Source organism: Melanotaenia boesemani, chromosome 9 (genome assembly GCF_017639745.1).
Source record: "Melanotaenia boesemani isolate fMelBoe1 chromosome 9, fMelBoe1.pri, whole genome shotgun sequence".
Lineage (NCBI taxonomy): Eukaryota > Metazoa > Chordata > Actinopteri > Atheriniformes > Melanotaeniidae > Melanotaenia > Melanotaenia boesemani.
In genome coordinates, this window is record NC_055690.1 from 9,162,244 (window position 1) to 9,174,711 (window position 12,468).

The window sequence follows — 12,468 nt, forward strand, 5'->3', positions numbered from 1 at the left end:
ACGAAACCTTTAATTTTTTTTTATTTTTTTTTATTTTATATAATAAACATTGCATGCACATAACTTTAAAACAAAACGATACTCCTCTTTGCAACAATGTAGTATTGGAAAACTTTCAATATTGTTAATATTTAAAAGCAAACTATGTACAATCCTTATAGTGAAATAAACTTCACATTGTAAAACAAAGTACTTAAAAATAACCCTATAACATGCTTCATTTATTTACTGTACTCTAAACAAGCTGACATAGTTTTACATACTGCCTGTCTGGTGTGTAATATAACAATCTATTTAAAAGTACAAACGACTGCCTCATGGTCACTAAAATAAATTGGTACCACTGATGCCTCTACTACATAAAATGAGGTCTTTATATATACGTGATCTATTAATGTCCCTCTTTCTGTTGTGGGCTCTCTCACTAACTGAGTATACCCTCTGTCTGTGATAAACTGGGAAATTGTTGATGTTTTCAAGATGTCATCATTGAAATCTCCCATCACAGCAACTGTGTTACTTAGTGGCTCAAGCCAATCAAGTAACCTACCTATATTTTCCTTAAACAAGGACACAGGATAAGATGGCGGTCGATAAACAATAGCCACCACTATATTATTATTTACAACCTCAAACACTAAGCATTCTAGATTGATATGTGGGACATTTAAAATGTTACATGTCACACTATCTGCACAATAAATGCCAACACCACCATGTTGTTGGTCTTGCAATGCCCTCAGTGCCGGATGACTGCTACTGTACGATGAACTTCGCGGACAGCTGTAAAAACTGTAACCTGCTATCTTCACCGATTCCAATGACGCAGATGCAGGCAGCCACGTCTCTGTAACAGCAATACAGTTAAGCTGCAAATGCTGTGTAGATGATGCCAAATCTGCTACATGACGAGCCAAGCTTTGCACATTCATCATAAATACACTGAAAGTGCATTTATTAAATCGGTGCGTTGGGATACCATCTTCCAAAAATGGGGCCATATTTTCAATGGCACCCTTAACATTATCTTTACAATAGATGCGTTTTGCCTCAAAATCCTGTATAATCAATCCTGACAGAGTTTTCACACGACTTAAAGCTACATATGCTTGCCCAGCAGAAAATATTTTATCAAGAGAAACTACAGCTTTATCTACAGTTATACCTTGGACCTTATGTACTGTACAGGCCCAAGCTAGTTTTAACGGAAACTGACGACGCAATCCCCCCTTATTAGTTGCCCTTTCCTCCTCTGGCCCAATACTGGTGGAGTCAATTAAATCTGATGAATTACTTCTAAATTGTTTTCTTCTCTTAGCACCTACACGTTCATCATCGAATTTCACAAAAACTTTCTTAGGAAAATTACTTTTTTCTGAATCAATTATACGCACAACGGTACCACAAACACCATTAACAAGACCATCAGCAACGTCTACATTTTTACATAACATAACACGCGCACCTTCACCAATGTTTAAAACCTCAGCCAAACAAGTATTTGGTGCTTTAGCATGATGGCCATCTAACAATTTTAAGTTACCCGTTTTTTTATCATTAACAAAATCTTGGGCATGGACAGCATCATATTCAGGGCAGCTCTCCATTAGTTGTTTAATGTTGTGCTCATTTACTTGTTGATTTGTGGCAAATATATGCAAGGCTGAGCTGACCTCACCGGTTTCACAGCTTTTTAGTATGTTAACGTCGCTTTTTGACAGTGTTTCCCCTTTAGAACGTGTTCGAATCCTGTTTAATAAACTTGCAAATGCTTCATCTTGCTGCCTAACTACCTGTGTCAATTCTGCAACCCTAAATAAATTACCCCATAAATTATTACGCACGTCATCTACGTACAACGGTTTTCCTTTCACTGGAGGCAACTGGAAAAAATCTCCCACTGCCACGATGCTGACATTTCCAAATGGTGAAAAGTCACCCGTTTGTTTTATTTGTCTTAATCTCCCGTGGATATAAGACAATAGGTTGTGATCGACCATCGATATCTCATCGATTATTAAAAGCTGTAGATCACTATATAAAACACGAAAAGAATTTAGTTTTTCTTCGCCTAATGGAGTGTACGGTAAACGCACATCCTTTCCTATGCTAAATGTTGTGTGGATTGTAGTAGCTTGCAAATTATATGCCGCAATACCTGTAGGAGCTGTCAACAAAACGGAGATACTATCAGGATGACGACATGCTGGTGATAAAAGCCTCATCGATTCATATTGGATGGCTTTTATTAAGTGGCTTTTTCCGGTACCGGCACCTCCGGTAATAAATAAATGTAATGGTTCCGGATTTTTGCAGTTTATTCGATCTAGACACCACTGCCTAACCTGATAGAAAATGGACAACTGTTTATCATTTAAAGACCTAACTAAAGCTAAGCCATCACTTCTGTTCAAAATGTTATTTTTTTTCTCTAATCGCGCAAGCTGTTCATTAGCCACGGACAGATCTGGAATGTTGACATCTGCATCTTCTACAGTTTTTTCTATCTGTTCAAATTCTTGTAAACATTCAAGACGCTCTAATTCTTGCTCAGGGCACAACTCACACCATGCATTTTCCAAAATTCCACTCGTTTCTATTTCATTTTGAATATGGTCTAAGTTATCTACTTCAGTTTCAAACGCGCTTCTATTTTCATCTACAACTGATTTCACATAATGTCTACACCCACCTTTAAATATAACAAAGCCATTCTGATAAAACTGCTCAAATGTGTTATAATTTGAAGACTTCAGTTCGCAGTCTAAACGATAAGGGAGAAACAATTGCATAATGCTAAGATAATATTTTTCCGGATCTTTTGTTTTTGAAAAACGCGCATAGCGAATAATTGCTGGTTGTGTACGACATCTCTTTGTTACAAAACCAAAATTATTTTGTAACTTGACTGCTGTCGAGCTTTTCTCATTTTTACTTAAAATACGATATTCCGATGCAAATTTAGCTAAACACATGTCATTAAATGGGTCATGGTTGGGCCTGTTCTTATACCGGTCAACTAAACTAGTCATCCACATATCTTGTGTACTAAGATCCTTTGCTGATGCCCTTTGCTTTAAAATACTCAAAGGCAAAGACATTTTAACTACATTTTCTCCTGTCGGTACAAAAACTACATTCTTTTAAGTGCATATTTGTTAATCTGTACACTGCTTCCTGAGCACTAACGTCCCTATTGTGAAGATATACGCTACCTAGTCTTTTTAATGCCTCTTTAGCGCTAACATTACCTTCTTTAGAGGCTTCTCTCTGAGCATTTCCCAGCAATAACCCCATTTCCCTCTCACTTTTCGACATATAAGAGATGATGTAGACGACACACGCGTAGGCATCAACACAATACTGGATATCAACATTAGCATTCCATGCTTTCAGTAGTGGTTTGCTATATTGATTAATCCAAACTTCATCAAGCTGCCTTCTTAGCACGACATGTGTATTGCGACCACAGCGATTATATGCAGCCTCAAATGATTTTTGACTTATTCCCAAGGTTTTAAACAAATGTTCAATACTAACATAGTTGGACTCTTCATCTGCAATGGCCTTCTTGACTTCAGCTAAAATTTTACTGGCTACTTCAATGGTCATAGCATCCTTTTTATTTTTATCCTTCTCTGCACATATACACTGTGAAGGAGCATTTTTTTTATCAACATGGCACTTGCAAATCTTTGTGTCATCTTGATAAGTTTTCCCTCGACAAATAAAGGTTTGACTGGTAGCTGGTCTCGGAAAATTAAAACGACAAACTGTATTTTTCTTCTTACACGTTTTTGAATGGCGCTTTGAATGCTGCTGCACAGATGTAACTATTTCGAATAAGGGATCATGCTGTGGTGGTAATTCACACGTTACATACTTATCAATAAACGCAGTTACCTCTTTGTCTGGGTTTTTATCAATAATTGGAGCATTTTTAACCCAGAAAAGAACATGTATATGTGGACTACCACGCTGCTGAAATTCTACACGATAATAATAATCTGTTATCTGACCAATCGGATGCGACGGGGACATAAGAACTTCCCTCAAGAAACAATGCCAGCGAAAATCAAACATACGTGCCGCAGTGACAGGATTTTTACGCAACAGCGCGCATCTGTCAGCCCACTCCAACTGTTCAACAGTCTCATTTTCACCCTCACGTTTCAAAATACTAGTAAGAAGATTAGTCCACCGCATGTCTGCCGACGAAAAAGAACAAAACCACGTAGGCACACCAAGCTGACGAACACAAGCTAAAAGATCGCGCTGGGCTGATTGCCAGAAAGCAGGTGTTCCTCTGATGGGTTTAAGAAAACGGTATCCATCATCAAACTCCAAAATCTTCTTTAAGGAGTCCTCATTTTTTAACAAGTCACCTAATTTTTTATATGTACAACCCTGTCCTTTTCGCAATGCAATCGATACATTTGACACTACTTGCTCCAATTCTGACATATACTGTGCAAAAAAAATGTATTCTACATTTTGAGCAAACCTGCCATCAGCGTGTAAAAGTCTATTATTAAAATATCGACTCAATGTTAAACGATGCGGTCGGATTTCATGGTACGTGTTAGATCCTAAGGGAAACAATACTGGGAAGCACTTTGCTTCATTTGAATGATCTGACAGTAGTTTCACAGGATTGTTCCCTTCACCCGGCGCTACATTCAGGATTTTATCAAAGTATTGGTCAAGCGCTTCCTGACCAATATCAACTGGCATGAGACAGGTATCCTGAAACATGCAGTGTTGTTGCCTATCGTGCAATAACTCATCTTCTCCATCATTGCATGCATCACTACTTTCAACATTACAACTTGCTATATCTTTTCTAACAAACTCATTTATCCAATCTTCATTGAAATCTACATCTTTGTAATAAATATTGGTGCGTTTTAAGTATTGCAGTGCCTCTATTATGTGCATGCTGTCAACAAACTGATATTCGTAATGCCCTTTGTAAGTTAATTTACGTTTTAGTTTTACAGGCAACAAAGAGCCTTCCATATTTGAACGTGGCAATAAATTGATTGTTTCAGAAATTGACGCTGGTATGCATGTAACTGGCCCATGAACACCATTTTGACCACCTTTAGGTAACACAAGCATTTTCATAAACGGTATATGTAATGCTATTAAATGTTGTTCTAAACTATTCAGTCGGGACAATTCAAGAGGAATGGAATGAGGATGCAAGTTATTTGCTGAACATTCAGGTGGCATTTGACCTTTACTAATTTTGTAATGACAAGTATAACAAATCCATAATGTACCACAAGCCGTTTCTAACAATGGACATGGCACTATGCAATCTTCCTTACATTTGTGTAGATACTCGTCACTGATGCATTTCTCTGCTATTTCAGCTAACAATCGGCTCTTCTTATAATAATCCCATTTACATTTCAAGACTTGATGTTTAAAAAGCAACCTATTACAACAACCACAAACATAATGAGGCCCCTCTTCAACTTTATCCAAAAATTTCTCTATCACAAAATCAAACTCCTGCATCTTGACTTTAATTTGGTGCCTTTTCAGATTTACCAACTCTTTTACTTGTTTCTTATGCTCAGCAGTTGAATGATATTTACTTTTACTCATTACTTTTTTAGCATTTTTGTGCAGTTGATTAAGCCTGTATTTCCTTTTGTTGAGTGCTTTTAGTTTCTCCTTATGGGCGGCATTTTCTCTATATTTCCTTTTGCTCTCATCTTTCTTTTTTTCTTTATGTGAAACATCTTCATATTTAATCTTACTCAATGCTTTTAGTTTCTCCTTATGGGAGGCATTTTCTCTATATTTCCTTTTACTCTCATCTTTCTTTTTTTCTTTATGTAAAACATCTTCATATTTAATCTTGCTCAGTTCTTTTACTTTCTCCTTATGAGATACATTTTCCTTATATTTTGTTATGCTCAGCTCTTTTACTTTTTCCTTATACAAGATATTACTTCTATATTTCCTTTTGATTTGAGCTTTTTTTATCTCTCTATGCAACACATTTTCTCGATAAAACCTGTTTCTTACTACTTTTTGATTTTCCTTATAAAGCACATGATACTTAAGTTTATATGTCGAAGTCCTTTGAGTTTTTAAATACTTTGAAAATGAATATTTACCTTTAGAGCAACAAATGTTTTCACTGACATGTGCCTCCTCTTTAGCTGGTCTACATGTTACTTCTGTTTCAAGTAAAGTGTTAAGTTTTAAACTGTGTATTGTAGCACTTGCGTCATCATTCTTCCATCTCAGATTGTACCCATCTGAAAAGGATGACTTCACTTTGCAATAACCATAACACATATGTGTCTGAGGTTGTTGTACACAGACAACTGTCTCATAATGGTTACCATTGGTATTTGCAACATAAAGCCCCTGATTTGAAAATGTACGATCTCTACAGCTATACTGAAGCCACCGACCATTAAAGAATGTAAAAATGTTTACACCTAAACAATCTGCTGCTGCTTGAATTTCGACCTCTGTTGCCCAACTACCAACAAGATGCATCTTTGACTTATTCAGGTATACAGAAACTGAAAAATACTCCCTTCTCAAAATACTCTTATATGTAAGAGGATTGCTTTCTAAATGTTTAACAACAGCTAGCCTAATTTTCCTATGATTTTTCTGAGTTCCAGAAATGGCCTGACTAATGGAACGAAAAAAACAACTCCCATCCCCAACTATTTTTTCAGTCAGGCAAGGTGCACCTAACACACCACTAGCAGAAGGTACAGCATCAACCTTCTCGGACTCTATATTTAGCTGTTTACACAAAGCCTCTGAAACCTCCTTAGAAATTGGATTAAACACTAAACATCTAGTCTGAATATCATTGACAAATTCAACATCAGAGTTGACTTGGTCAGCATCAGTCCACTTTGTCCTCTTTGATGTCAAATTTCTCAAGGATACCTTCCGCTTCTTATCTCTTTGGCTGTCAAAACTCAACGTTGCCTGGTCAGTAAACTCACCTAAACTAGAACTAAACTCACTCACTAACTGCAGATCATCTCCAAAACCCACAGAAAACTGCCGACTTTCACTCTGAGTCACTTTGCAAATCACCTTTACTCCACTGATCTCAAACAACATTTGTTTGAGAGCATCAGAAAGCCTGTGTATGTAGTTGTACACTTGATCAAAACTACTGAAATAAACAACTACACTATTGCCAGTCTCATCAACCATCCCATCTGCACTGCGTGCATGGGAATCCACAACTGCATACTGTCCCTTGTGACTGATGATGGTAGAAGTACTGCCACTCAGTGTCAAAAAGCAGGTTTCATACTTTGTGCACACCTTTTCCAATCCATCACGGAGAGTGGTGTGCACACCTGCATCAATAAATTCTCCCTCAACCACACCTACTTGTCCTGCAACATAATCTCCATACTCAAAGTCAAACCTCTGCCCATCAATGACTCTCTCTTTGGGCAAATCCGAAACACAGAGCAGTTCATGTCCACCACTGATCAAATCACTGTCACGCAAATAACTATAAAGTTCATCACCTAAAACCACCACCTTGTCCAAAGTTTCAGACTGCCATGTGAACACACCGTCTACAGAATGTTTAGCCAACGCTACTAAGCTTACTGCTGCACACTGAAGGCCACCATACAAAAAATGAGAATCGCCCTGATGGAAGGTTCCCCTGAGTGATCTAACATAACCAGGAGAACTGACATCAGCAAACGCTACATGTCTTTCTAAATCCACATTACTCTCCTCTACAATAATTCTGGAAACACCATACCACCGTGCATCCAACGACTTCTTCAGGTTCCCGATGTGTAGCATCAGGTCATTGAAGCAGGTGTTGAACACAACAACTGAGGTTCCAGTTCCTGTTGCCAAACCCTCATTATTGCGTATCCCACAATCTACAACGGCAAAATACTCATTGCGCTGGATAACCAGACTTACAGCATTGTGGAGATCCAGAAGACACATCCCGTCCCGAACCAAATACTCCTGTAGCTTCTCTTGCATTTGTAACTCTTCTTCAGACACGTCAAAATCTCCACGAACTACCCAACCTGTCTTAACCTTCCACCTCCTACCTAACACGCTATGCTGCTCAACCAACTTGCATAGCTCCTTTTCTCTGCCTCTTTTCTGACTTTCCCTAGCCATAAATGCTTCTAACTTCTTCCCTTCTACTGTGACCTGATCCACATCTGATGGTCGCCAAGTACAAACAGGAGATGCTATGTGTTTGGCTGCAGCTACAACACTACATGAAATGAGTGCGTCATTAGCGTTATCACAAAGAGTTTGAACTGTAGTCCCTGAAACAAGAGGAACCGGTGGACCTGCAGAACACAAACAAGGGTTAGAGGCAGTCCTACCTGTGGTGGCTTCTTGTGTGCGCTGCAAGCCACCACCCGCTGGCACCTGGACACCCATCGGAACCGCCTCGGAACAGCTGGGCCCTGGCACGTCACAGGCAGACACCAGGCTTGGTGTGGCCTCAACCTATATTTAAACAAAAACATAAATTCCCACATTAAACTATACACAAAGACAAAAGAAAAAAAAATAGATTTCCATTCCTTTCATTTTTAGAGTAAAATGATATTGATGCTTTTTTAGTTCATGTTCAGTGAAACTAACATGACAAAAACAGACTATGTTCTTCATTAACAAAATGCAATAAAAATTCAGAAATGATTGACAAATTTGCGCTACCTTTTCCACCGCTGCGTCTGTTGGAGGTGTCCGCTAAAAATATAAACATGAAAACCCCCATTAATAATGACACTTTGGCATGCCTGCTGCTACATGTATTATACCACAAATAATATGCATTAGAAACATTACACACCTGCTGCCTAACCCGCTTCTGCTTAATGACAGCAGACCGCCGATGAGGTTCCTCAGGCAAGGGCTAAAAAAATAAATAAATAAATAAAATAAATAACAAAGGTATAAGTATCTGTACAATATCTCCTTGAGAAATTATCTGCAATATCATTAAGATGAAAAGGTGGTAGAAAGAAAGCTATTTTACTATGACACAAATAAAAGAATCTCCAAAACAATTACCTGTTTGCCTGTAGGAAAGTCGCCAAGAGCCGATGGAAAAGACTTATCCACGGCAGCCAGAATAGATGTAGAGAACCGGACAGGATTGAGTGGGATGAAACACTCCCTTAAGGCCACCGGAGTGCCATCCGCCTGCAAAATAAATGCACAAACATAGTTTCAGGCAATTTCTGTGTAACACTTTTCTAACAGAAAATAAATAAATAAATACAATCACACAAACTAACTGTTTAATCTAAAAAGATAAAAACAAACCTGACGGGGAACCACCCTCCTCTTGGGTGAAGCAGGGGCAGGCCCAGCTTCTCCCGAATGGTTCCTCTGTAATGTCACATAATGAGGAATACAGATTAATCAAATACTCATCTTTAACCATAAATGATCTAAATCCGTGATGAATATTCAGCCTATTACCTTCCTGCCCGATTCCACCAGCGTCCACTCGGAAGGGGGTGGACGTGTAGCTGGTACCTCCCCCTTCACAACCACTCTGGGAGCAATCCTTGGCACAGATGGCTTAGGAGACACCTGGCGTTGCACCGGTGGCACAGGTGCTGGTGTCTCCAGTTGCTGGTAGGCGGCACCCCACAGCAACTGCACAAGGATTGGCATCCCAACGTTATCACTAAGGTGGATCTAGAAAAAAAATGTGAAAATGAAATTTATGCAAGTTACACATTCTGTCAAACATGACATGTTAGTATTTTTAGATGTGTTCCATCAGGGCAATAGTTTGCACTTACACCATCAGGGCACCACAACTCCCGACGTCCCAGGGGGAAATGGTCAGCCATGTGCCAATACTTGACACCTAAACGACATTAACATCATATATTAGAAAAATAAGGAGTACATGTATCAATTTCATTATTACAAACAATACAATTGAAATAGAATCCTACACACTTCATTTATAAAACCTATGAATACATAATTACTATCAAGTCCACATTTTATCCTGAACTTACCCAGACGTACTGACTGACGGTGGAACTCCTGCCGCATGAGTTCTTGGTATTCCCCTGAGACCGTAAGTCGCGGGACAAAATCCATCACAAAGACCTTTAGAAAGAAGAAATAATTCTTCAGTAACTGCAAAGTCAGCGTTAAAAATGTCACCACCCTAAAATAGATGTATCATACCTTCGGCCAGCGTTCGCACGCTGTCCTCAAATATTGGCTAAAAGCCTGTCCCGCTTCATCAACGGTTCGGCTGGCCGTAAGGTTGTTGCTGGGGGCCATAATACAGACTGCGTCTGGGACCAGGGGAATCACCGCATGTGAAACCTCTGTACGCAGCTGATTAGCGTCGGCACCGGGAGTCGCCATAATGCCAAAAGACAGCTTTTCTCCTGGCATTTTGACTATCCCATCAGCAACAGCGCGAAGATGGGAGTCTCCAACAAGCAAAACGAACTAGAAATGACAAAAGAAACAGCAGCACACAAAAGCTAAATGAATAGCTTCTCAAGATAAAAATCAGAAGGTATTCTCTGTACTACATGTGTGATTTATTATACCTTCTTGTCTGGAGTTCCCTCAGGGATGACCAGCTTGTGACTACGCCCAGTATAGACACTCACTGGCCATCTACGGACTTTGTGGCGCAAGCCTGTGCCACGCTCTGTTGAGAGAAAAAAAAAAAAACCTTCAGTAACATTAATATATACTGTAAAGCTTAATATTGTTATTATTACTATTATTAATAATCAATTATAATGGCATATTAAAGCTAAATATACAATTACATTTATGACATTTAAAAACTGTAAAAATGATAATAAAAACTAATCAGATCTTCAGAATTTTTTAAATGGTTTTTAAAATTTAGGTCATTTTATATTTAGCATATATTTTATGTCATTAGAATTATCCATTAATAAAAATGAGATTATAATTATTATTACTTCATATAATCATTATTGTTATTTTATGTCAGTATATTTATTTTAATTTATCATCATATTATACATTAAACATTTTATATATTTTGTGTAATTTTGTGATAATGTATATTTTATATATATTATCATCACCATAAAAGAGCACATTCAAAACATATTAAACACAAACAATGAAAAAATTAAAAAGAAAAAAAGAAATCAAGAAATAAATAAATACATACGTCCACAAAATGTAGCGGAAGGCTGTGCATGACCAACTCTGAGCGTGAGTTGGTCAACATTGCGCTTCTTAGCGGCTTCAGAACGTAGGTATGACTTCCCACGCGGCATCTACGAAGACAGAAAAACATTAAAGTATTTACAATTTGATTATTGAACAGTAACAAAGTCATTCATTCTTCTGAAATTCTTGGTTAAGAATTCTCTGAAACCAAAAAGCCATAAAAAGGTGTAAAAGTATTATTTCAGATCACTAAAAAGAGGGAAAAATTATATATATATATATATATATATATATATATATATATATATATATATATATATATAAATAAAAAAGTATGTTACATTAAACTAGAATACGAATTGGGAAAAAAGAGAGAAAAACATACAGTGAGAAAGCAAGAGATGAAGACACAGAGACAAAAAGACAAAGAGAGAGACAGAGTCAGATAAGACAGACAGAGACAAAGAGAGACAGACAGACAGAAAAAGAGATAGATAAAGAGAGAGTGAGATAAAGAGACAGACAGACAGATAGATAAATGTAACACAAACAAAAAAAAAAAAAAAATACATATTCAAACCACAATAAATCCTTCAATATTCACAGTAAGGCCACCATAACTGGATCAGAAATTTAACACAACACTCATGCTCAGCTCATAACATGCCCCCCCAAAAAAAACAGAATAACACACAGTGAAACCACAGTGCCTCCTTAAATATTCATGCTCTGACCACCAGAACTGCATCATGTAACAGTACTCATGCACAGCTCATGAAACACCAGAAAAAAACCCAGCAAAAAAAAAAAAATAAAAGGAGAAATCACACAGATTAAAACCACAGTGCCTTCTTAAATATTCATGCTCTGACCACCAGAACTGCATCATGTAACAGCACTCATGCACAGCTCATGAAACACCAGAAAAAAACCCAGCAAAAAAAAAAATAAAAGGAGAAATCACACAGATTAAAACCACAGTGCCTTCTTAAATATTCATGCTCTGACCACCAGAACTGCATCATGTAACAGCACTCATGCACAGCTCATGAAACACCAGAAAAAAACCCAGCAAAAAATAAAAATAAAAAGAGAAATCACACAGATTAAAACCACAGTGCCTTCTTAAATATTCATGCTCTGACCACCAGAACTGCATCATGTAACAGCACTCATGCACAGCTCATGAAACACCAGAAAAAAACCCAGCAAAAAAAAAGAAAAAAGAGAAATCACACAGATTAAAACCACAGTGACTTCTTAAATATT

The 12,468-nt window shown here is 37.7% G+C and overlaps 2 protein-coding genes across 3 annotated transcripts; both read right to left on the reverse strand.

Annotated features, from left to right (window-relative positions):
- Positions 1-431: 431 nt before the first annotated feature.
- On the reverse strand, positions 432-6,663 carry LOC121645684. The gene is made up of 2 exons (XM_041994284.1): positions 5,289-6,663; positions 432-441 (listed from the first exon to the last, which is right to left on the reverse strand). Coding segments are annotated over exons 1-2 (1,239 nt in total). The 5' UTR covers positions 6,526-6,663; the 3' UTR covers positions 432-439.
- A 1,747-nt stretch (positions 6,664-8,410) lies between these two features.
- LOC121645682 lies at positions 8,411-11,306 on the reverse strand. Of its 2 annotated transcripts, XM_041994282.1 has the most exons (10): positions 11,198-11,306; positions 10,593-10,696; positions 10,216-10,488; positions 10,041-10,134; positions 9,816-9,883; positions 9,487-9,708; positions 9,328-9,393; positions 9,073-9,204; positions 8,716-8,914; positions 8,411-8,502 (listed from the first exon to the last, which is right to left on the reverse strand). In XM_041994282.1, the coding sequence occupies exons 1-10, from the start codon at positions 11,304-11,306 to the stop codon at positions 8,498-8,500; spliced, it is 1,272 nt and encodes a 423-aa protein (XP_041850216.1). In that variant the 3' UTR covers positions 8,411-8,497. The 2 variants fall into 2 exon arrangements, with proteins under 2 accessions (XP_041850216.1, XP_041850215.1); XM_041994281.1 differs by lacking the exon at positions 8,411-8,502 and having other exon boundaries at positions 8,565-8,914.
- Positions 11,307-12,468: the final 1,162 nt, after the last annotated feature.

Excerpts from the sequence above, each read along its gene's own strand:
- LOC121645684 (XM_041994284.1), bottom strand. The coding sequence starts at position 6,525 with ATGCATCTTGTTGGTAGTTGGGCAACAGAGGTCGAAATTCAAGCAGCA.
- LOC121645682 (XM_041994281.1), bottom strand. The coding sequence starts at position 11,306 with ATGCCGCGTGGGAAGTCATACCTACGTTCTGAAGCCGCTAAGAAGCGC. Across the intron at positions 10,489-10,592 it reads AGGGAACTCCAGACAAGAAG|TTCGTTTTGCTTGTTGGAGA; the intron begins GTATAATAAATC and ends TGTCATTTCTAG. Across the intron at positions 9,884-10,040 it reads CCGTCAGTCAGTACGTCTGG|GTGTCAAGTATTGGCACATG; the intron begins GTAAGTTCAGGA and ends AATGTCGTTTAG.